This window comes from Seriola aureovittata, chromosome 6 (genome assembly GCF_021018895.1).
Source record: "Seriola aureovittata isolate HTS-2021-v1 ecotype China chromosome 6, ASM2101889v1, whole genome shotgun sequence".
Classification (NCBI taxonomy): domain Eukaryota; kingdom Metazoa; phylum Chordata; class Actinopteri; order Carangiformes; family Carangidae; genus Seriola; species Seriola aureovittata.
The window spans coordinates 24,241,324-24,267,771 of NC_079369.1; the positions used below are offsets into that span (position 1 = coordinate 24,241,324).

General features: G+C 40.6%; 1 protein-coding gene across 1 annotated transcript; it reads left to right on the forward strand.

The window, feature by feature from the left end:
• Positions 1–13,604: 13,604 nt before the first annotated feature.
• On the forward strand, positions 13,605–26,225 carry LOC130170458 (thiamine transporter 1-like). Its single transcript, XM_056377734.1, has 5 exons — positions 13,605–13,801; positions 17,192–17,948; positions 23,449–23,641; positions 24,824–24,965; positions 25,212–26,225. The coding sequence occupies exons 1-5, from the start codon at positions 13,610–13,612 to the stop codon at positions 25,353–25,355; spliced, it is 1,428 nt and encodes a 475-aa protein (XP_056233709.1). The 5' UTR covers positions 13,605–13,609; the 3' UTR covers positions 25,356–26,225.
• The last annotated feature ends 223 nt before the right edge of the window (positions 26,226–26,448 follow it).

Here is a 26,448-nt window from a genome sequence, read left to right on the forward strand (position 1 = left end):
AGGAAATTGTAGCCTCATGAGTTTGAGTGTAATTCAGTTAGTTGAGTCTGGTGCAATTTCCTCTCTTTTATAGCTTGCCGCACACAAATGCTCACTCCAAACCTATTCCCACATTCCAATGAACACACACTAATTCACTTAAGGCTGACAAATCTCACATACATACGTAGCTCAGACAGTCAGCTCAGCTCAGCTCAGCTCAGGTCTACTGCTTCGACCACTGCTGCGTCACTTCACCCCATGAGTTCATCAGTTCACCACTCCGAGGGGACCAAGCGTCCCCCGTGCATTATGTATACCCTCATAGACCTAATTGAAACTGAAAATGTTATGTTCCACTCTGGTGCTCTCCTAATAGGCTGGCTCTCAGTAACCAGGCTTGTGAGGCAATTACAAACCAGAGCCATGAGTCTAAATGAATCTTAAAGTGGGGGATGGGGCCAAATGGGTGTGAGTGACTTTGTGCGCTTATAGTGGGGGTCTTAGCCAGCTGTGAGCGCCGCTTGAGAGAGGTGAAGCCTAACTGACTCACTAATTATAGATGTCTTTTTTGGCTTTGCCTTTATGTTTCACACTGTTCTGTCTGGATGAGGGAACGGAGTCCTGGCAGATCAAACGACACGCTCCGCTTCATTGGCTCGGCTCTAAGGCCTCCAATCAGAAACAACTGGGCGCCAAGTGAGAGCAGCCAAGGTGGCATCTTTATCCAACAGTTTAAGGGGATGAAATTTAGGACGCTTTCATACTGACGGTTTCATCTGAGACTGGGAGAGGTTTGCCTAAAACATTGGTAAGATAAACGCTTTTTCTGGAACGAGGTGGCGCGTGATCGATTCCAGTTGAGCACAGTCAGAATCCTATCCATACTCCCACAGGGGATGAAGTCATGTCTGTATTTTCAGTGGCATTCATAGCTAAAAAAAAACATGAAAAAAAAATTGGTGTATGAGAAGGGAATCACATTCAAGCCCAACGTGATGCCATACCTTGTTTTAGGATAGTTGAAAGGGGGTAGACTCTTTCTCATTACTCATTCCTTTTCTTTGTTTTCTCCCTTGTAATGTGGCAAAACAAAACATGTCACGAAAGGTAAATTAACCAGACACATGAACAACAGAGCATGCAGACATCAAATAAAACCGTTAAAAGTGATATGTCTGATAAAACAGTCAGACATTAAACATTGATTTGATTTGTTTCAAGCTTTCTGTATGCTTCAAATGATGTGCTTGTAACATTGTCGAACAGACTCACAAAAACAGATTGAGACAGCCAGAGTTTCATACGTTATATGACCTAAGCAATCAATCCCGTCAATTTGTGGTAACAGGGGGGCGGAGCTGAATAAACCTGAAACCATGTCAGTACCGAAAGCGAGAGTTTGCATTAGCACAACCACTAAAAGTGTGTCAGCCACTGCCAGTTACCAGCTAACAAACAACATCAACAAATAAAAGATGCTAACTACACTTACTGTTCTGATATGACTGCTAGTCAATCATTTTGGTCACAACAGACACTCTCGGTCTGACTGAGGCCCAAACGTGGGTGTGTTTCTCTACTATATTTCCTCTGCTTACCATCTTGATGCTCTCTGCCCTTTCACCTGTCAACCTAGCACAAGCAGCAGTGGTGGGTGGGGCACAAGGCCTGATTTTCCCAATGAGGAAGTAAGTGTAGATGTGCTTCCTATTATTTTACATAGTTTGAAACATGTCTGGAGCAGAACTTTAAGTTGGTTACTCACTTTTGGTCACGTAAAGTGCGGTCATCCACCTATTAATAGTGCTATTCTGTCTCCACCTGCCAAAACAGGCACCCGATCTTAGCTGCCAATGACACATGACTGAGGGCTGGCCCCTCCCTATATTTCTGAGCTTTCATCCCCCTATGATCCAGGATACTGTCTGAAATCCTCTGGTAGTGCATTTCTGTCCACTCCAAGGTCTAGGTTGAAAACCAAAGGAGACAGGGCCTTTGCTGTCAGGGCTGTTCAGGAGATCAGACCGGTTTTATCTCACTTCTTAAGACACATTTTAAATTCATATAAATTCTACACTTTGATTTGTTTGGATGTTTTATATTTGACCGGTGTCAAGGACTTTGTTATTTGTACTGAAATAAAGTCTCATTATTGTTATCTAATAAAAGGACCCAAGCAGACCACAGGTCAAAACAACAGAAAAGAAGTCACAAAGAGGAGCAGGAAGGTCAAAAGGAGTAGTGACAATCGAACTCTGGATACTAACAAAAACACTTTGGGATAATGGTCTTACAGTGCGCTTTAGGCATCCTATGCTGTCCTCCATCCCGATGACCCGGGACAGTTCTTTGTGTATAGGCGAACATCTATTACTGTCTCTTGCAGCCAGAAACAAGAGAGCAGAGCTGGTCCGGCCCCCGCAGGTGTGAGGCTCCGCAGAGAATTAATTAGAAAAGATGGAAAAGGTGGCTGAGGAAGAGCACAGGGTATGGGTCTGTATTCTGGTTCAGAGCTGTTAGCGCTGCTGCAAGTGGTGCGAAAGTTCAAACCAACATTTTACAAGTTCACAAAGTTCATACCTATTTCCTCTCTCTTGCCAAAAGGAGCGACTCAGTGTTGACAGCACCGCAGATGCTCATGTTCACAAGTCAAGAAGTCCTAGAGATGTGGCATAATGGGGTTCTTTAAAGTGAGTTGTGAGCCTCTTTGGAGTAGCAGTGAAGGCATATACACTCACATTAAGCTGTGTTTCAGTATCTTTTATCTTTCTAAAAGGAACTTGTGTGGCAAGGGCATTCGGTTGTGTATGAGACCAACAGCTAGCGATATGGAGGTTGGCTGTTAGCCAAGTTCTACAAACTTTTTTTTTTTCTTTCTCACCCTGGACAAATTCATAAATAATGAACTTCAATACGACACGCAACGTGCTGCTGGTGAGATTGTTATGAGGGTGTTGTTTGAGCCTCGAACCTGCATCTTATCAGTCCGCTTTCTGTGTCCCTTTTGCCTGTGTATGTGCGTGTGCGTGCACATACACACACGAAGAGCATCTTCTTCTTTGGTTTAAGCAGTACAATGTCTGTCCACCTGACAGAGTGCACTAATTAAACACATACAGGCATGCTTGAGCTTGAACCTATGGCAGAGGACAATTTTTGGAGGGGTCCTATTTCCCTCTTCTGTCCACTGTGGGGAACTTTTCCTTCATGGCAATTACACATATGTTGGGTGGTGTTACAAAAGCTGTGTTGCTTATTTTAAAGTTAAACCCAAATTTTAATTCTTACCTTATGTGTAGGAAAAATGTAAACCAACCATGATAGTCGAGCTGTTGTGCATATTTTTCCATTTTCTGAGACAAGTAGAAAAAAAACGCAGCGCGTTTCTGAATTTGTTTTGTCTATTTGCATGTGTTTTATTAAGCTGCATTGCGTTGAACACTCGGGGCCACCGTACATGTTACTTGGTAGCGGTAACTGAAATTTGAGAGACAACAAATGTCACAAAGCAACGGTTTACGATGTCAGCAGCCAAACTTTAGTGCAACTGAATTGATACTATTTTTAGTTCACTAGTCAAATCACCAGTACCAGTAACAACATTGTAAGTTGGATCGCAATTAATTCAATCATTGTTTCACAGTTTTGACCTCATACTGTAGTTCCACAAGCCAAAACAAGGATATATTCATACTAGCAGTTTAGCATCTTGCTTTCATTAAATAAAGAATTCTTTTTTTTTTTTTTTTTGTTTGAAGTTTCAAATGAAGCATAGTCTTAAACAGCAAATGGTTGCTATGGTCCAACAACATTTGTACCAAATGTTGAGTAGTGGTTGCAGTTCACAGAGAGCTAATTGAGCGTTTGCTATTTTCAGTTGGTCAGTAATACAGTGCTAAATCATAGTGAGGCAACAAGAGAGAGAGCACCAATACGAGGGTAACTTGATCGACAAGGTCATTAGAAGTAGCATTGGCGCACAACCTCTCTCAGATGAATGTATTAATTACCATACAGTATGACTCCCAATACCAAATGTATCTGCCGGCAGCTCGCTTTGACCTTAAAGTGGATTCCCTGCTTTCATTAGAATAATTAATGCCCAAATCAAGGGCAGAGTGCAGCCTATTGTCAGCTGCCTAAAATGCACTGTTGATTACCATCCCCGTTATTTTTCTTTCCCTTTATTCTTTAATGGTTTTCCATTAACATATAAGGCTTAATGGGAATGGCTGCAATTTGCACCGTCGATTAATAGAAAAGACACAAAACGGCGCATTTACTGAGAACACTGCCTGGAGGTTAAAATTAACAATGCATGTTTCTAGAGATATCCAGTGTGCTTAAGAACTGTTTGGTCTCTAGGTGCGCGAAAAGGTCACAAACTGATTGCCTTGTCCTCACCTATCTATCTGTCTATCTCGTCTGGCACGGGAGGTCAAGTGCCCTAAATGTTAGTTATCTCAATTATTAGTAGCATTTAATTCCTGCCTGAGCTTTTTACGGCTTTCAGACCTCCGCCCAAATGATAAGCACTAAGTACAGTTTCCTGTTCGGTTGTGAGACGAAAATAGAGTCTCACAAAGGACGGCACGGTAAAGAATATGATTAGTTGATTGCGGAAGGAAGCGCCCTGAAGGATCTGGATAAGAGCTGTCAAACGGGAAGCTGAGTGGTGCTCTAAACTGAAAAGGCAGCAGAAAAACAAAACACACTAAATAAGTGCTTAGCTAATCTCCTCCTGCTCTGCCACAATTACTCCCCAAAATCAGGATCTATTACAATAAAGCAAGAGATGCAGAAACAATGAAAGGGAGAATTGAAGTCGGTAAATGGTGGAAAGACAGAAACAGGAAGAATGGAGCGTAAAAAAGCCCAACTAGTACTGATTGAAAATTTCATTGCACTCACATTCACACGTTTGCGCACATGCACACCCCCAAACGGCGAGCTGATGAAAGGCAGTCTCCTCACAGCTAGCCCGAGCATCCAATAGGAATGAGAACAAGACAAAAAGGGCGAAAGAGGGAAAGAAAAAGAGAACAAGAGGTTTTGGATATTGGATCGGGGCAAAAGAGGACAACTCTGACAAGATGTGGAGAGGGTGCTGATATGTCAGCTTTTATTTCCTTCCTCCTCCTGCAGCTCTCTCTGTCAGAGCAGGGCTCGTCTGGGAAGGAGGGGAGCCCAGTGAGGGGAACATTAGGCCTCCAGCGCTCACCAGAAGCCGCTGACACTCATCAGTCTAAGAGCCCCTCCAGCTATGGCACGGCATCATCTTAGAAATGACCTTGATTGATTGGTGCCAAAGACCTCCCATCCTCTCCAAACAAGCCCTAATGAGTTTTAATGCATGGCTTCTAATAGATATGTCCTAACTGGCGTGAATATTGCCGTATTGAGGCAGTTTTTTCAATTAATTTATCTGTTTAGGACTTGTTAAAGTGGTATTAAGTCATCTGTGACCTCTGAGGGAGCAGTAGGGATCTCTCTTCACTCACACGTCTCAAAATGTCTCACCCTTTCAATCCTGTGGATCTTTGGTGGCCTCTACTTCACCAATGCAGCTGCCTTTTATAGAAGCGATGAACAGCACTGCTGTCACACCAGTTGTGTGTGTAACATTGCGCATGGCAAGGCTGTTATTTTCAATGAACTTTTCCTTCAGTTGGTTTTCTGCCAGATTCTGCAGCCAAACTTCAACTAAAGCTGAGCTTTGACCCCCCCAGCCCAAAAAATATGTGGAACCCCAATGACATTCTGGCATTGACGGGATGCAGAAGTTATGACGTGTGAATTTCACCGTAGAGAAGAATGGAGAAAGTTGATTTCATGGTTCTTTGAATTCCTAGAGTTACTGTCCAAACTTACTGAGCAACAGTTACAGGGGTAAAAAAAAAATTGTGTCGTTTAGAAAGTAAAAAAGATTTCTTAAACATTTTTCAATGTTGTCTGGTCAGTTGGTCGGTCCGTCGGTCCCCCACTTTGGTCCAGACTGAGATATCCGGCTGGATAAATTGAATAACTGTTGGATGGATTGCCATGGAGTTTGGGCAAACATTTAAAATTCCCAAACAATATATTTTAAAATAAGAGGTAAGACCAAGAGAGTTGAGTTTTGAATGTAAGAAATTCTCACAACTGCTATCATCCCTGTCACACACACACACACACACACACACACACACACACACACACACACACACACACACACATACACCGAGATATTACTGTCATTTTGTGCAATGGGGCAGTGAAAACCTTCCTTGTTTCCCCTTTTAAATGTCACAGGGTTGGGTTCAGTGCTGACAGCCATAGGTCCACTTGCCTCAAATGTGAAGTGGCGATCGGAAGCAGCTCCTCCTGAGCTTTATAGTGCCTTTTGATATATTGATATTCAGTGACATTTGAATTCCACAAGTTTCTCTTTTCTGTGTTTTTTTTTTTTTTTTAACTTTATATACCATATCCATTTAATTGAAGGCCTTACTTCCTACAGACAATGCAACATAATCTCTTTGTATTTCGGATTCATTGGTAACGTAGTGTTTCCAGTGGAAACTGGAATCACCTATTTATGCGTGTCATAAGAAAATATTTATGTTATTCATCAGGGCTGCCAAAGAGAAGGCTGTACCAGAATGCATGATGAAAAATTTTTATTTTTTTATTTTTCATTTTTCATCTGTTTGACAGGTGAAGTGAAAAATAGGAACTCGCCCTTGTAAATTGGTTCTACTGTATGATTTATATATTTTCTGGTATTGATCATAGCAGTGATGTCCAGATGTCCAGAGGTGTCCATCATATCATAGATTCTTGTCAGAGTTGGGAGGATACATTTTTTTTTCTTCCACGTTACTGTGGGTGAAAACTACATCCTGTGAAACCCTTGGATCTTTACAATATTTCTCAGTGTCAGGAAATGTAGCCCCATGGTTGAGTGAACAAAATGTCAAAGGGGATTAGCTGTAAGCCAGCAACGCTGCTCTTTATATGATTCTCTGGACCAAGTTATATCTTCACTGCAAGCATGTCAATAGATCATAGCGGATGTCAGCTATAGCTCTGATCTATTGACTGATACTGCTTGTTCGGCTGGTGTTATTACTAATTCTGCTACATCTATTGCTCCTGTATAGAATCGAGGAGCCCAAAAGAAAGCCAGAGGATAATTAAAACATATGGAGACAAAAAAATTAGCAATCAAGCTTGCATTCCAATCGGAGCACTCGTCGGCCAATTAGAGAGGAAGCGGCAGATGGCCGCACGGCGAGGACAGCTGGTTTTGAGGTTTTCACTGTTTGTCTGTCCATCAGCGTGTCAATCATGTGCTGCTCTTCCTGCAGCTCTCACGAGTCTGATGGTGAGGCTGTCAAAGTAGGAATGTGTCATGAGCACCCTGCATTTCAGAGATGAGGAAGTGATGTTACAGGTGTGTGATGAAGCAAGAGCTCCATCTAGTGTTGTGGGGTTCTTCATCATCATCATCATCATCTGCCTTCAGTGCTGCCATTAACACTTTCAGATGGATGTAACAGCATCTTGCTGTAAAAGCTGTGTTCTCGGTCTTAGCAGCAGACTGCAATCTGAAAAGTGTTGGTGTAAAAAAGATTTGGATGCTAATCCAGGATGTTGGAATGAAATACGCTTTTTAATTAAAGAGCTTATTAAGAGAGTGCAGAGCTGGTTTTCATCTGACTGTATCAGTCAGAGTTTTACTTGGGAGAATACAGTGAAATGCAGTCTATAGTGTGTGTGTGTGTGTGTGTGTATGTTCAGTATTTGACCTAGATTTAAAATGTGGTGAAATTCAGTATAGAGCCATATTAATATAGTACAGTATAGATCAGTATGAATCAGAATAGACCCCAGGACCCCATACTCCTCTAAGGGTCGCAAAAAATCCAAGGTTCACACTGTATCACTTGGCTTTTGGTAATTGCAACTTTATCAGGGAATTTGCTCCACTGAAATACAATATCAACTAAAATCAGTCTCGTATTATTACTTGTTGTTGCTAGTTGGGGCTATTTGTTCTCTCTACTCTATTAAGTTTTCTCTGCTGCCGAATGCGATTTCTTTCTGGGAGCTGGTGGTGGTGGTTGTCGCTTGATAAGAGCTTCGTGCATCGCTGCGTTTACAAAACAAGAGGTTATAATACGCCATCTGAGCAGTGCTACATCTTCAGGGCAGATTGGAGGCTACAGTCACTCTGTATCGGAAAGTAACGGCCTGGGGCTAGCTGGTTAGCATGCTAACTTCGGGAGAAGAAAAGACGTGATAGAGATAAGGGTTAACACTGGCGTTGCTTTCCACCTCTGGGGACAGCTGTTGGTGGATAAAGGAATGAAGTTTGATGCTGAACTCACAATGTTTCTTCTAGAATGGGAATTAAACAGCTGTCAATGCTAACGTTAGCTAGCAACAGCAAAACTTATAAATAGCTCCGTTAGATAAAACTTAAAATCTAATCTTAACACCTGTGTAACGTCAATGCCCAATATAAAGTGGTTTGGATCACTCTTGATAAAAGAAACAGCTGTAAGGAGCAGCCACAACAACACAGGTTATGCAGACAGTGTTTCGTTGATAACTCTATCAAAACTGCACCGTCCAAATTAAGTGGTACTTCATGTGAATATTTTAAAGGCAAAAAAGTGTGTAAATGGTATTGGATTGTATTGTGTTTGCGTTTTTAAACTTAGTTTAAGCCTTATTATAAGTATGACTCATTGTCCAATAAAATCAACAGAAGCCATAATGGAGGAGGGGTAGAAAGAAAAAAAAACACATCGAAACTTCCACGTCTTATCAGCTCAACACAGTGGGAGTCCTGTTTTGCAGCTGAACCACTGCACACATATGCTTATCTGGGCCTGACAAACACCTCAATATACACCCCCCAACACACACACACACACACACACACACACACGCATACACACACACGCACACGCACACATTCACTGTTTGTTTCAAAGTCAGGCTCCTGACTGTAGCAGCCTCATATGATTTGCCAGCATGGAAAAAAAAAGGAGATTGTGGGAAGAAGGGTTTGTGAGGCGTTAGGAATCAATGCATCTGGGTTGCCTTTGAACACTCACTATGTCAGATGCTGCAATCAGAAGTGATGAGGAGGAAAGGATAAATAGGTTAATTGAAATATTAAGCGAGGGTACAGACAGGAAATTGAATAACCCTAGTGCAACACTGTTGAGAACAAAATATGTAGTGAACGACTTCCCTTTGACAAAGGTGACATTTAAAATTTATTTCTTGCAGAGGCTTTCGTCTTCTTTTTTTTCTTTTTTTTTTTTGGAAAGGGTTGGTTGTGGGGCTAAACTCTGAACAAACTCTTTGTTCACAGCAGGGTCAACCAGGGCATTTCAGAGCTTACTCAACAAAGTGTCAATCTCAGTCCATGTTCACACACCAAAATCAAATTCCACACGGTTTCCTCTAAGGAATTTTTTTTTTTTCTTTTTCCTGAGCTGGTTGCAGGTTACACACATGGATATGGTACCATGAGCCTTTAGATGTTCTTCACCATGCTGAGCTCCATTTTGCCCTACTGCACACTGTAGGTGGTCATGACCCCCCCCCCCCCCCCCGCTCAAGGTAGCGTAAGACTGTCTAACTCTATCTTTAACCATGGACGCACAGATAGAAAGGAAGCACAAAGGGAGGATAGATACCTTTGATCATCACTTCAGTCTCAGCACAGACTGGAGGATATTACAGAGGGGAAAAAAAGAGAAAATTAGGTAGTCTGACTCCTTAAAATGAGAATGAGGTTCATCTCTGTCTGCTGTAAATTAATAGTAATAAGATGGCAAGTCAGAGATGATTAAGAGTGTAATAAGTCCAGAGAGCAGAATGAGGGAGGCGTTTCGCAGTGTTGTTGTTAATGTTATTTTACTTTCGCTATAATACTTAGTAGTCTTATTTTAACAACAGGAAACTCAACAAAACTTTATTGATGAATAAATGATGTTTAAAAAATGAAAGATAAAAAAAGAAAGTGTGAATATAGATTGTTTCTCTATGTGAATAACAAATGGTGTCCTAGCACATAAGAAACAGAAGTAGAGATTAAGACTACTAAAAAAGAAAATCTAATTGAATGAAGTTGTGGTTTATATGAAGGGATGCAGCAGGTGCAGAAACAGCTGCTAGCTCTATATTGCTGATGCTACTCCTCCCACTGCAATTATTAATAACAGAACTACCCCCTGTGGTATTATTAAAGTATGACACCTGAAACCTATAGAGGGAATAGAAGATTTGGCAGATTGAGAGAATGATGATGGACGTGAGATTAGGAGGAGGACGCTAAAAGCATTTAATGAACACTTTTTTAATGAAGCAGTCAAAACCTTCAATGTGTTTTTCCTTCAGGTTGAAAATCATTCAGCATAATTAGGAACACAGCAATCCAAAAAAAAAATATTTAAAAAGGGCATGAAAGGTTAAAGTGTTGAAGCTGATGAAAGGTCAAATACACCAGGAGACAGGGTTGAGTTTTCCCCAGTTCAGACTTGGTATATAAGAGGGCCTTTTAAAGCTATCCTGAAAAATCCATTTATAATGCAGTAATTTGCCACAGCAAATGTATTTTGAGAAAATTGTAAGACCATCCAAATTATATTTTTTAATCAGGCAACATTTTAATCAACATACCTGGCAAGTTGCAAAATGTTAATACTGAACCTGTCTGCTAATCCAACCCAATCCAATCCAGCTTTATTTATAAAGCACTTTAAAAAAACAACCAGAAGTTACCAAAGTGCTGTACATGATAAAAATGATAAACACAAGATAAATTAAAAGACATAAAACATCAATAAAAACAGATATATAATTAGAGAAAACAATAAAATAAAATCACATTTTACATGGTGTCAAAGGCCATGGAAAAGAGATGGGTCTTAAGAAGGGATTTAAAAACAGACAAGGAAGATGCCTGTCTAATGTGCAGAGGCAGATCGTTCCACATTTTAGGGGCTGCCACAGCGAAAGCACGGTCCCCTCTGAGCTTGCGCTTCGTTTTTGGCACCCTCAGGAACAGCTGATCAGCTGACCTGAGAGAGCGGGTGGGTGAATATGGTTGCAGCAATCCAGAGAGGTAGGGAGGGGCGAGACCATTGAGAGATTTAAAAGCAAATAAAAGAATTTTAAAATGAATCCTAAAATGTATGGGCAACCAGTGAAGTGAGGCTAAAATGGGGGAAATGTGGTCATATTTGCGTGTGCCAGTTAAAAGACGTGCAGCAGCATTTTGTACCATCTGGAGGCGGTTGATGGAGGACCCACTAACCCCCACATAAAGTGCAATGCAGTAATCCAGCCGTGTGGTGACAAAGGCGTGGATCACTGTCTCAAAGTGCTGCTTTGAAAGAATTGGCTTTATTTTGGCCAGCTGCCTCAAATGGTAAAAACTTGACCTCACAACTGTCTTGATCTGATTGTCAAGTCTGAGGTCAGAGTCCAACTTAACTCCCAAGTTAGTGACGCTGGATTTTAGGTGTTGAGCCAAGGAACCTAGATCTAGACAGAGGGTCTCGGAGCTGCCACCAAAAACAATCACTTCTGTCTTCTTTTCGTTAAAATTTAAAAAATTTAGAGCCATCCAGGCCTTTATGTCGGCAAGACATTCAAGTAAGGGTGTGACAGAGAATGCTTGATTCTTTTTAAGAGGCATATAGACCTGAGTGTCTAAAGTCACTCACTGACAGAGTTGAAAGCATAGTTAATTTAAAATTCTTTTTGTAATTTATGTTATGTGAACTTACAGGACTTTTTTAAGGATAAGGGACAATTGTGTTTTTTTCATGTAACTGAAACCACAATTTACCCCTTACATGAAAGGAGCTATTTGTAAGTAAATTTTGCTATTGCTACATAGCGAACGATAGCATTAGCATTAGCATTAACAGCTATTTAATTACCAGCCGAGAGGAAAAGTTGCATTTTCAGCATCAAACTTCTACTTCTTAGCAGCTAACCCCGGCTTGTCTTGTCACTTTCCAATAGCAACACACTGTAGCCTCCAATCTGCCCTGAAGACGTAGCGCTGCTCAGAGAGCGTAATATAACCTCTTCTCTTGTGAACGCAACGATGGCAATCACCACCACCCGCTCCCAACAAGAAATCATCTTCAGCGGCAGAGAAAGCTTTCGAATAGCCCCTTTAACTAACGCACCTTCTAACCAAAACTAACTACATTATGGATACAACATGTGTTTGGGTTTTGTTTTGTATATCCACCATCCACCCTGACCATGTCCCCATAACTTGTACATATGGAACAAAAAGATTCCAATTCCTTCACTTGAATCTTGCAACTGGACATAATTAAGGAAGTAATTTTCCCACAACATGCAAATCCATTGCACATAAATGCAGTTTCCAGCATATTAAATATTTCAGCTATAGACACAGTAGCACATGAATGAATAATGATGTATATCTGACCTTTTCATATTACGTTGTACCGATAATAACAGCATAAAAGAGAATTTTATTCAAAAGAATAGAAGGAAAATATCAGTAAAACATTATAATTCCACTTTCTGTATCTGTTTCCTACGGCCACAGTCACAGAACATCACACATTGTAAATCTGACAACATTAAAACCAGAAATGCCAAACACGTGAATATGAATAATACTTACCGTGACCTTGAAGTTGAGAATTAAGTCATGGAGACACTCTGACAGTTTGAGCTCAGGCAGAGCTTTCTGTTGACACCCCACTGGTGAGTCATAATTCGCTGCTGGATATTTTAAATTACAGACTACAGTAATTCTCATCTCGGAAATGATTGCCTTGCTTATTTCTTTCCCTAAGTATTAAGAATTCGCTGCCGAGCCACCCAAGCAAACTCAAAAAAAAAAAAAAAACTGACTTTAAAGTTCGAGACTTCCTGTTTCTGACAGTCACAAAGACAAAATACTGAGTGTAAGATGATCTGATCAGATGAGGTTCTCTGGGAAATTGAATTTTGGGTGAGTTTAATTTTGAGCTAAATGATATTTGTGGATGTGTGTGTAGTTCATTCTATTTTTTTTAAGCAGCCTAAAAAAAGAGGCAATGCATCATTTTTAAATTCATTATCGCTCTAATCAAAACAGTGTTGAAGCATTGCATCACTCAGATTGTTTTGGACTCCAGTGGCTAATGGTGGCAGAAGCTAAACAGGCACACAGTGCAGGTGTACACACAACCCTGCTGCCCCCCCACATACAGACACACTCATACATATTCCTCTGCTTGACTTCCACCCCTTCCTCAATATCTGCAGGAATGAGGGTGTTTTTGTATAAAGACAGAGGAGGAGACAGTATTTATTATAGCCTGCTGGAGCCCCAGGGGCTCACCACCTCATATTTCATCTTAATGTATCTTCACTCACAGCCTCACATTTTTTTCCTGTCTCGCCGCGGCCAGGAAAACTTCAGAGGAGAGAAACAACAATGGGTGAAGCAGGTGACTTGGTGTTCACAGTCCGTCTCACCTTGGCCTTATCTGGGGCTTCCATATCTCAACAGATTAAACTGCCTAATTTAGACTCTGGTCTCGGCGGACGCAGCGAGACGTCCCCGGGGAGCCAGAGAGGAACGATGGGTTTTTGCTGGAGCGGGGAGTGTGGCAACAGGCCTTGCCGGGCAGGCCATTATATGCCCTGCCATGCTGGATGGGTGGGCCCCACTGTGCTGCTCTGCATCTATGGTTTCTGCTCCATGATGAGGCCCATAGAGCCCTTCCTGACAGAGTTTCTCACGGGAACTTGTAAGAATCTCACCACCGAGCAGGTGAGCTACTGAGCTATGAAATTAGATATGTGCCTGTTTTATAGTGATGGAAGCCTCAGGTTATTAGATTTGCTCAGTTGTTTATGTTTAAATGCACATAATAAGAATAATGTACATCAAATGAAACAAAGTTATGTAAAAATTAATAACATGGTTTCATGGTTTCAAGGTGCATTTGAAATGTACACATAAATACATTATACTAGTTATAGTTGCTAGTTGCTTTAATATATTTCTAATTAGAAATTACTGGTTAGAAATTTGATACACAAGTGAATATAAAATATTTACACGTCAATATAATTATGTACAATTTTCCATCTCATTATAACTTCATAATTAATTCTCTGTTTATCACATACAGTGGCATTCAGATGGTTATAGTGTGCAAGAGTTGTTTTTACATGTAGCCTCCTGTGCCCGGATCATAGGCTTTTCCAGCTTTGTTTATGTCCTTTCTTTGACCTGTGAGAGGGAGAAAAGCAAACGCAAGATAGTAAAACAAGCGTCTAAAGCCCCGTTCGCAAACTCATAGTGGCTGCATTGCTCATTACACCTGACAATATGAACAGACTATACACTGTATACTTTCTGCGATTCAGTTTTATGCTCCTCTGCGTGGCAGAGGCTAAACACAGGTCAGGGGACGCTCGATGACATTTGTGGGTCTTTCTTTTGTTTTATACTTACACTTCAAATTCTGATCCTGACAGGAGTTGGATCAACATCAAGCTTGCGTGACCCTCAAAACCAAATGACACATGGGGAGGTGTCCACATCCGCTCGTGTGTGAGCCTTTGTGATCCATAACGCACTTCTCTGTGTACACCCACAGAGGTGTTTAGGTTTCTGACAGTACAGGAAATATAGGGTCAGGGTTAGATATAAATATTTAAGATGCTTTTGCTGTGTCCTGGGTCATTGCCACTTTCTAATCCGATAATGTTTTGTATTTGTATTTGTAGACTAGAAAACCATCATTATTTCTTCATGCTGAACTATTTTTATTTCCTGAATACCAGGTGTGAAAACAAAGTACATATATTTTGTGGAATTAGGACAGAGCTGTTACAGGACAATCAAAGGCAAAACAAACACACTAAAAAACAGCACTCTCTACTCTCAGCACAACTCTGTTCTATCTTGGACCAAAACAGTCAAGACAAAACTGATGGTGGCACTAAAAAGAGTTAAGGTTCAAATGTTTACTTAAATTAGTATGATCCCTCCTCTGGCGGCCATGAGTACACAAGTCAAACAGATTTTCCGTCTCCAGACTAGTAGGACAAGATGAAACATCACTACCAATTTTCTAAAATACTTTGTGTTGGGTTTGTTAGATTCCCCATTTGAATTAAAGTAATCACATGTTGTATTAATCATTTAAACATGTCATCGTAAATGAATGATCCATATTGTAATATTCATTACTTCTTTTCGATATTCACCAACATTTGACTTTCACTCCATACATGATAAAATAACATACAACCAGAGCAAAATGATGTAGGCATGAACCAGACTGACAACAGTGGACCTGTCATGTTTACTTCAGCACTGAGTAAATTCAGGGCTGAGGTAAAGTTTGGCTCTCCAGTGTCACGGCTCACTGGTGACATTAAGATGAAACTAGATGGGGTCCTTCACACCTCGGCAATGACAATCACTTTGTGATGCACAAGGCAAGATGGAAGATGCTTTGTTCACACAAATTATAGCAGGTACACTCAAGGTGTACTCATTTGATGCTCAACCATGTATGATGCAAATTACCTCTTCAACTTGTGGTCCTGAATTGCTTTTGAGATTTTATATGGTGCTATACAAATTAACTAAGTTGGTGAAGAAAATGCAAACTCCACACATTCAATTTCCTGTTCCAAACCAATACCAACAAAGAAGAGTAGTCATTTCAGAGAAGACTACTACCAACCTGATGTATTTGATTTCATTTAAAGAGCCTGAGGTCTGAAGGTGCATTTAAACTGAAAACTTACCAACAGATTTTGTTTTATTTTTTTTTGCCCCAAACAGACAACCTCCTGACTGTGAGGCTTCAGCTGTAGCTGTTAGCTTGCCAGACTTGATAGCTCTTCAAAGTCCAGCTCTTCTTGTTATTTTTCTTCACTTTCTCTGAAATGTGGACTCCTGGTTCTGCTAAGAAAATTTCGGGGGACACCAAACTAATCAGGGTTTGTCCTCTGAGAAGAGGCTAACCAATATCAAACCATTATGTAAAAAGTGTAATCCTTAAAGTGGCATTGTCAAAGATTTACATTTAAATAAGTGTCTTATAAGTCACAATCTTATCACAGAATGAGGTAACGCAATGGTGATTGAACCTATGACCCACTGATGAAATTATATCAAAGTCCTTCCTTTTGGATGCAACGATCCAGGCACCTGAATTGGGACACAGCTAAAGTTACTGACATGTCACCAAGACTCGTGTGATGGTTCAAAAACAAAACTGCAATTTTCCAGATGTTCGTAGCAAAAAAAGATAACGAAAGTGAGAAACTTTGAGATTGCGTCAACACTCCCTTGAGCAGCTACTTTGTCAGAAATACAACAGGCGAGGGAATGGGGTATTGGTTTACAGTGCAGCCAAACAAACACACATTATATTATAATAAAGAGGCTCACTCTGGCTACACAGTGAGCCTGAGATAAACCTGTGCTGGATTACATCAATTGTTTCCTATGAATCCCCCATGTTTAGGCAGCAGTCTGAATCCGGCACAGGAATGGTGGGCTCCATTAGCACCAGTAAAAGCCACTGTGTAGAGAGGTAATTAGTGAAGGCAAATAAATGGAAATGTTATTGCTGAACAAATGTTGACCATAATGATGGGGTGTGGGTTCATGAAAATTTTAGGGATTGTAACTTTAATAATCAGCCAGTAAATAAAACATTTGGGAGTACTTCATGTGATGGTCCCCAATTGGAACACAACTGCTGTCGTCCATAAACATTATTCTGTTAGTCAGGAGCTGACAGAGATTGCAAATGTAAAACTGTGCATGCTGTTGCCATAAAAACCCATCTTTGAATATTATTTCAGTCAAGGCCAAAGTGAAGCACAAAAAACAACTTAATGACTACAACAATTTAAGAACAATATTTTATTAAAATGGAGCTGGCTTTCAAGCTGCAGCCATTGTGTTTATTTGCATAGTATTAAAATGAATTAACTTGTCACAGTCTGAGCAACAGAATGCTGCTTCCTCTTCCATCATGTAAACATAGAGGTAATTCCTCATTAACAATGACTACAGGTGAGACTGCATCTGTGTGGCACTGTCATCGTGTTTGACAGATATTCTTGCAATCAGCAGTTAGGGATTGTTTTCTTAAAAATAATGAGGTCTTTGTCTGCCTTGCCCCAGGTGACTAGACAGGTGTATCCTGTGTGGACGTACTCCAGCTTGCTTCTCCTCATCCCAGTCCTCCTGGTGACAGACTTCCTCAGGTACAAGCCCGTAATCATCCTCCAGGGACTCAGCTATGTCATAGCATTTCTTCTGGTACTAGTTGGCTCGGGGGTCCCCTCGACTCAGTTGGCCCTTTTCAGCTACAGCATTGCCACGGCGGCAGATGTGGCCTATTTCTCCTACATTTACATCGTGGTCCACGCCAGCTACTATCAGAGAGTGACCAGTTATGTCAGAGCGTCAATACTGCTGGGCTACTCTGTGGGTGGCCTGCTTGGTCAACTGCTAGTGTCTTTGGGTGGAGTGTCCTTGTACTGCTTAGCGTTTGTGACTCTCATCTCTGTCTCCATAGCACTGATTACCTCCTTTTTCCTGCCCATGCCCAAAACCAGTTTATTTCTTAACGGAACATATTCTGCACAACAGAGAAACTCAGATGAGGATGATCACAACTCAGAAAGTGAGGACTCTGACAACAGAGTGAAGAGCAGAATGGCTGCAAAGCATATTGGGAGGATGTTCAGGAGGCTCATACTGGACTTCAAGACGTGTTATTCTTCTGCGGCCCTGCTCTTCTTCTGCATATGGGCGGCTACAGGCAGGTGCGGCTTCTACCAGGTGTCAGGCTACGTCCAGCTCCTCTGGGTTTACATCCAGCCACAGAACGTAACAGCCTACAACGGAGGGGTGGACGCCATCAGCACATTGACAGGTAACTAATGCACCATCCATTTGACCAAAAATGGGCAGAGTTTTCAAAACTTCTTGCGAGACCATAGACTGTATATGAGCAGGCCACATCCACACTGTAGGAAGCTTCCAGTGTGCTCCGTTGCTAAAAGAGGTATCTTTCCTGTGCTCAGAAGAAAGTGTTAGCACTAGCCCTGCTAATAAGAAGAAGCAGGGAAGCAGCAAGGAAGAAAAGGCTGTGGGTACATGAGACCCTCAGGAACTGAGAGCAGCTTGGGGAATTTAGGGTTGTGAAGGAGCTCTCCTCCATTTTCGTTTTGTGCTCGCCGGATGGCAAGCCATTAGAAATAATGGGTTTCAGAGCGCAGTGGTGCCATTGTGTGTGAAAGCAGCTTAACTCTAACCATATCCATCATTTCCAATTCATCCAGAGACATTTTTCTGGCAACCTGATGATTATAAGTCAAATATTCACTCTTTTTTTGCTCTTTTTTGGTCTCCCCCTTAAGGAAATATCTGGTTCTGGAGCTGCTCCACTAGTTCACAAGCTTTGCCTGTCCACAGTAGTGCTGGGCAGTTAGTACATTGAGTCTTGGCCTGAAAATATTTGCTGGCTGTGGCTGAAAACCAGTGAGACTGAAACAAAAACAGTGAAGTTGCTGGCCGTAGAGAATTTTTTCTTTTTTGATATAATGAAAAATATTGCATATGGCGGGGGATATTGCAATATTCGATATTATTGAATGTATAATTCGTACAGCTTTAAAAACTGTTAGAATTTTGTGTTGCGAGGGAAAAGGATCAAAACAGGCCACCTCCCACATTTCACACCTGCACTATCAGTCCAACACAAGAGAATTCAAATCCTAAAACCTCTGATTAATTCTGAGTAGCAACTGCTGCGTATCCAGCTTAAAGAGAATTGGTTGAGATTCTTGTAAAAACAAGTCCAAACATTTTCATTACGGCTTATGGGTGTTACACACATTCCGCCACAAAAAATAATTGAATAAATAAACAGAGAGAAAACACAATCCCTTTATACTATCAGTATTTCACAACCCCTAAAGCACGGCAGACAATAGGAGCAGCATTAATTAGACTATTTAATTGCCTGCTCTCATCCCCAGATGGGTATGGCAGCAGCTGCTGCCATCCAGCCAGCGCACTTTATTGATTATACTACTGATACATTCCTGTATTCCCCAGAAACCAAAGGCAATTACTCTGTGTAAACCACATCCAGCTGTATGCCTTTCACTTGTAAATGGTTCTGCCCAACATGCAGTCAAGCTGTAGAGCCCATGTCTGATATTTCCCCAAAGATGCTTGTTGTATTTTTCTGCATTCCACACTTAGCAAACATCCCTGAGGAAAAAAACCTGGTGAAAACCGATAGGGAAAATATGAATATGGATTACCAACATGATAAAATATGGAGGAAAAGCACAACATAATTTACTATTTTCATATTCAGCATATTAATAACTGTATGTCCTGGAGCTTGAAAGCAGCATTTTTTAGTAGCTCATTAGTTTTAAGATGAAACCAAATGTGTATTCAGAACAAACTAAATTATGTTCAGTTTTATTGTGTTGTACAGTTTGATTTTCAAGGAGAGGTAGTTACAGGGCACCTCGACCCATTTATTTATCTGTGGTCTAAAGGAGTAATTACAAATCATTTACACATCAAACATCTATTTCCATCCCTGGATAATGTAGTCAGACCATAGTTTCAGTCAGTACATAACCTCTCCCAGGTCAGGGATGTCTTGTGTTTGCCATTTAATTTGACATGAAACTGCATGATGAATATATTTCCATTTAGATTTAAGCTACACACTGGTGATATGGTGTTTACCAATTTAAAATGTATTCCCCCACATAAGTTATACTCTAATCACTGTGAAAAGCCAAACACGAAACACAAAATTTCCTGTTGATATCCCTGATGCCCAGAGGGTGAATCCTAATGACCTTGGTGATCCCCTGGCTTTTTCTGTAATATCACCAGCATGTCAAAGTTTTCGTGACATTCGTGAAATAATATATCGCATCCATCTACTGGATGGATTGGTACAAAGGTTTGTATTCATGGTTTCCACATGATGAATCCCAGTGACTTTGCTGATTCTCTTATTTTTCCCTTTGTACTGTCATTAAATATGTTGAATACTTTATGACTAAATACCTGCAAAACTAATGACATTCCCATCAGCCTCAGCTGTTGAGTTTAGCGCTAATTAGCTGTTGTAAGCATGATAAACACTACTGTCTTACTTCAGCATGTTAGAATTATTAGCACTGCTGTGCACAGTCTCACTGAGCTGCTAGCAGGTCGTGGACTCTTGATAGCTTCCCGACTTTGCAAGAGTCAAACCCTAAATTGCTGCAGTAGTTTGTTTTTAATCAAAACAGACAAAATTTGTAACCAAACTTTGTTGAAAATAAGCAGAGAAATATATTACAACAACATGTTTGTTCTCCCTACAGTATCCACTTGTAGAAACTAAATACAGGATTAACTTTTGACTGTTGCGTGAAGGCAAATCATCGCACTTGGTTCAGGTTCAGACCGGTATCACTAGAAATTTACGTCCAAATCTGACAATTCTGTACCTGAATATTGAGGTCCAATGCTTAAGTTCAGTGGAAATGCAGGAAACAGCGTGACTGTCATGGAGAGAGATGGAAAGTAAGTTTGTGGAGGTTGGTTAGATGGATGAGTGTAGAGCACACTCTTACTTTTTATGGAGGAGACTGGGGTATGTTTATTATGTGTCCTCATGATTTTTCCATATCCATAACAAGGTGTCGTAGTTGCCTAATTTTGGCCATAATTTATTTGCCATTAGCATTGTCACTCTCTAACCTTAACCATACTGTTTTTGCTATGCGAAGATAATGTAGAAAGCATTGCATGCAAAGCAAACTTTGGCATTGGGCATGATCTGGGGTTTTGCAAAATTGTGCGAAATCAATACATTTCTCATTGGAGATGGTTTTGTTAGGTTACAGGAAGGTCATGGTCCAAAGCTAAATTTTCACAAAGTCCACACCGATTTAAAGCAGGTGGTAGGACACGTTTGTTTTTCAGTAATTAACCCTCTCTTCAGTCGTTCCCTATCCTTCACCAAACCACGATCTTTGTCCAAACCTTCAAAGTGTTTTTGAAGCCTAAGTTATAATGGCTCTCTAAATTCATATTGATATGAGATATAACATGAATTAAATTATATAATCCAGTTATCCAATTAAACAGAGATTTCACCACCAATGTGGTGTTTAACATGCACTGCTGCATTGTGGACATACTGTAGAGCTCAGCTGCATTATTGATCCCTCTCTATGAAGTTGAACAGCTAGCTCATGCTGACCTCACTAAGCCTCCAATTGACACTGCTGTGGAAACTGGTCTAATTATTCAGTCTCCATTTGACCCCCCTCTGCTAATCAGAGCCATGGGACTGATTAAGTACATCTTAAATACACACATGGTGGCCTGGGTGATGTTTATGCTGAACTGTTAGTACTGATTGACCATGAATGGATAAGGAATCAAAGGAAATGTACACATTTAAAAGAGTGAAGCAATTATGCTCAGCCTCTCTTTATACTGTGGTGGATAAAGAGCTGCGAGTGAATGTCTCGAAGGTATAAGTGGTATCCTTATTTACACTCGCTTCACTGAATGCGACTCTGGTTTTATTCATTTATTCCTTTAGTAATTACACACACAAAAAAAAAAAGATTTGACAAAGCAGTGGTAGTTATGGAGAACGTGATGAATATGTAGCGAGGAAGTTAAAGTAATGTGAGAAAAGGAGATGGGGAAAACGTCAGGGGATAGAGAGAGGGTGAAAGAAGGCAGACAAGAGTCCTAGAATAATCAATGCTCCAAAGATTCTCTGTCTGGAGTTCCTGATTTTATATCCATCCACAGGGACAAAGTTTCTCATGACTGTTTCACATGAGGCGAAACGAGCCTTGAGATGTAACAGGGCTGCACTGTGCCATCATGTGGCTGAAATGAGGAACAACACTTTCCAAAAATGACTCGTTACCTGCTCAGAGTTCAACTAGTAATGTTGGGACATTAGTATCAGAGAGGAATTCTATCAAAAATATTTTTCCTGCTGCTAAAAACTCATAGTTTCGTGTATCACTGCACATCTCTCAGAAAAGTGACCTTTTGTGAGACTGTATGATACAGTGATGAGAAAGTTGCTGAATATCGGTGTAAGGGATGAACTGAATGGAACAGAATGAGTGATGAATGAATGAAATTTAAGCTACCTGTGCCTATTTTTTTTTTTTAATTTCTTGGAGACAGTAAGCAGCAAAACATGGCAGTCTAAAATACTGTATGTGTCTTACCTGCAAAGAAAAGCAGCAGATGTTTGTGACAGTAAACTTGTCAAATTTTACAGACACTGCAAACAGTAACTATGAGAGGCTATAATCCTTTGATGCCCAGGGAGAAAGTCCTCAGACTCCCCTGAAAAATTGTGCCATTTTATTGATTTGTTGAGTTAGAAAAAAACTTTTGTTGTTTTTAGCTCACCTGTCCATTCCTACTGCATGTTATTTGACATCTATTGTCAGTGGGTTGACATGGTGCTGTGGTAAAGTGCTTTGCACTTTAGTGAGTGTGGACTCTAGAGGCGTTTCAATGGGCTTCACCTTGTTCACGGAAGTCGCCTGATGGTCTTTGCAGCAGGGGCCGTTATGGTTTAGTAGTGGCAAAAGAAAATGAGAGACAACCATATGAGAGGCCTTTGTCCAATATCTAAATGAGATCATACAGCCTGTGAGAATGTTACAGTAGCTCCTTCTCATTTGTAATGTTGTAGTAAGTCCAAAGTGTTACAGTCCTTTCAGCACAGTTTCTGCTGGTAGACGGACAGGAATCTGTACATTTAACACTGATGAGAGTGATCAGTATATCAGTAACATCCTCACCACAGCCATACAGTACCAGCACGTTTCTGATATAGTCTTGTTCGCGTATGAAACTTCTGGCGCAACATATGCTTGGATCCTCGGTCCAAGTCTGGCCCAGATACCTCCACAGCTGTTATCCTCCAATATTGGCTGACAGCAGGAATATTTTCTGTGTGCGAGCCAGAGTTGGTCCAGATGTGCGAGTAGCATCTGACAATCATGCTGCCAGGCACGGGGCTGTGCAAGACAAGCATGTTGCCCAGCTTCTTATTTTGTTATGTGTATATGGTGTTAGATCAACTCTCTGAAATCTGAGTTGAATTAATACTTCTTACATGATCGAGCCCATCATGTAAGATCAACTATATGCTGATGTTCGAGTGCAGTTTTATTTCCTTTCCGAAACTACATTTTGAAGTTACTAAATTACTAAATAAAGACTAAATAAAAAAGAAAAAAACCTGACCAATAATTCACTGAACAGTTTGTGTTGGCCCCTGAGGTCTCTCTTTGTCATGTTTTGCTACTTCTTGTTTACCTCACAATAAAAACACAGTGGTTGTTATTTTCCTTTAGGAGCTGCAGCCACAGTTGCCGTGGGCCACATGTCCCTGGAGTGGTCTGTGTGGGGGGAACTGATCCTTGGGGGTTTCACGCTCCTGATCGCTGGGTCTGTATTCCTGATGGATCTGACTGACAACATCTGGATCAGCTACACATGCTACATCCTCTTCAAAACTGTTTACATGCAGCTCAGCACCATCTGCACGTAAGAAGGTTGTGGATATGTCAACAGCCAAATGTCTGTTACAAAAGACCACTGATTAACAATTCCATTGTATCTGCGTGGATTAAATGCGTTGATGATGCCACAAATGCATCATCAACCACAAGATGTTTTGTTTTAAAAAAAAAAAAAAATCCAAATGTGTCTTGCGAGCCATTACGGTCTGTTCTGTGGTAAATGGAGAATAAGTTCAAAGAAAAATTATTACCATATTTAATGTTGCTGTAGCACAGATAATGACCCTTTGAGCATGTTGATGTGGCATTTTATTTGGACTTTGTTGGGTAATTTAGCCTCCAGCTGTGCTTTAAACTGATGAAAAGATCACCGGCCCGAGCATGGCATAAATCAGTTACATCCACCTGTGACACTAAAAGCCAAAAGGAATCATTCTGGTTGTTTTCAGCTTGGGTTATTTTTCCCTCATTTTTATTATTGTGGCACTCACATCTGTCTCGTCCATGCCGTCTGTTCCTCTGCTGTTCCTCTCGTGGCACCAGAAGGTCAAAGTTGTCACTAATCTGGTGAAATATCTCAATGTGTAATAGATGGATTTAAACCAAACTTTGTTCAGACATTTATGGTTCCCAGACGATGTATCCTACTGACTTATATCCCCAAACTTTTCCTCTGGTGCGACCAGGGGGTTAGAATTAGTGGTTTTGAGTGAAATGTCTCTATTGGATGAAATGACAGGAAATTTGGTAAAAACATTCATGTCCTGCTCATGATGAATCGTAATAACTCTGGTGATCCCTTAATGTTTCATTAGCACTATCATTAGATCAGAAATGAAACTTGTCCAATGTTTTTTTAATGACCTGCAAAATTAATGACATTCCCATCAGCCTCAGCTCTACTTAAACTGTGCTAAATAGCAAATGTTGGCATGCTAACACCCTAAAATAAGATAGTGAACCTTGTTATCGTAACCTACTAAACATCAGCATGTTAACATTGTCATTTGGGCATATTAGCTTGCTGACGTTAGCGTGCGGCTCAAACCCCCACGTAAGCTACAGCCTTGTTCATCTTTTCAATCCTATTCTTTTTATTCTACATTTGATTGCCATTGGTTGTAGCTCCTTCACTTGAACACTTAATATATGAATCTGCATTTGCATTGTTAGTGTACTGCATAGCATCTTATGTTGTATATGTCAGGTTTCAGATCGCCAAGGCACTGAACAGAAAGCGCTATGCGTTGGTATTCGGCGTCAACAGTTTTGTGGGCACAGTCCTCCAGAGTGTCCTCACCGCCATCGTCATCAACACCAAGTCTCTCCAGCTCACCATCACCTCCCAGGTACTGCAGCGCATGAACATTTTGAAAATGAGGCTATAAAGAGGCTCACAAGGAAAAGGAGATAAACTGACAAATTGATAAAGACAATTAGGAGTGTTTATGAAAATGATGCTGTTTGAAGGGCATTTGATGAACATGCAGAGAGAGCCAGGCGACAAGAGGCAAAGATAAAATAAATGCGTGAGTTCATTAATTCATTTATCAGTCATCCTCCACCTTTCAAGTCACCCTCACTTCTCTCTTCAGTTTTTCATCTACGCCTCGTACTTTGCTGTTATTGCCCTGCTGTTCACAGTCAGAGGTGTGTATACTGTGCTCCACATGAAGCGGCCCGCTGCAGGGAACCAGGCAGAGAGAGCCACCAACCTGCCAGAAGAGTCCCATCCGTGAAGGACTCTCTGAGAACATACAGATTTTTATTAACTCCCACAACAACTAATCAGCATACTACATCAGCAGCAATCAGCACCAACAGAAAAAAACACACTGTATGTACATGCACATCAAGACATTCAATCCATCGCAGAGTGATTCATTTGTTTTTCAGTCTGTCATCAGCAGGTTTTAACTAATCGATTCTGCAAACGTGATGTGACTCAGACAGTGAGAGCGCAATTCCTACGTATTGCCACAAGAGGACACTACCTGCACAATATAAAACAACAAGAATCCTACAGGGCAGCTTTGAGGTGGTTCAATCTCAACAGACATATGTTAGCTCATTATTCTGTATGCAGGTATTTCATAAATTGTATGCCAAAAGAAATACCTGAGTATCAGCCGTCACAAATGTTGGACATTCAGTGATATGGGGCTTGGGGGCTTCTCTCAAGCACTTCTCATTTAGCATAATGGTTGTGAAGCAACATTTGGTAAGTCAGGTAAATTACAACCAGGGCATTGCAGTAACTCACTTGCTAAATCACACAGTGAATACTGTAGACAGATTGCCCGTTCAGTAGAAACTCCCAAGGATCTAATTTATAATTTCAATATAAATACTTTTTTTTAAAAGATATCATATTTATAGGCTATACATATGTTTAAATAATGTATGAAAAATAACACTTATTACTGATTTAGTTATATGGTTTTCATTTTTACCACATGAATTGTGCTCACTTTTATATGTAAATATGTCAGATCAACAAAGGCTGTGATGTTTTTATGCCTGTTTGTTTGTTAATTGATGTAAAAAAGATCAATAAAAGATGTGCTTTAAAAAATCCACAAACACAATCAATACTGAAGGCACAATCATTTTTAAACTTAACATGTGTAGACTCCGTTAGGTGCAATAACAAAGTGAGGGAGCAAATCTTTAAGCAACATGTTGTTGCCAGGTAACAGATGCATTTAGTTTTTGATGCTTTAGAGCCGTGTTCAAAAAGCCCTGGTTCTGTATGCTGTGGCTGCTGATGTTTGTGTTTGTGTGCATCACCACATTTATTAAATATGTGTGGGGGCATGCTTGCACAAATGC

Excerpts from the sequence above, each read along its gene's own strand:
- LOC130170458 (XM_056377734.1), top strand. The coding sequence starts at position 13,610 with ATGGGTTTTTGCTGGAGCGGGGAGTGTGGCAACAGGCCTTGCCGGGCA. Across the intron at positions 13,802-17,191 it reads AGAATCTCACCACCGAGCAG|GTGACTAGACAGGTGTATCC; the intron begins GTGAGCTACTGA and ends GCCTTGCCCCAG. Across the intron at positions 23,642-24,823 it reads CAGCTCAGCACCATCTGCAC|GTTTCAGATCGCCAAGGCAC; the intron begins GTAAGAAGGTTG and ends TGTATATGTCAG.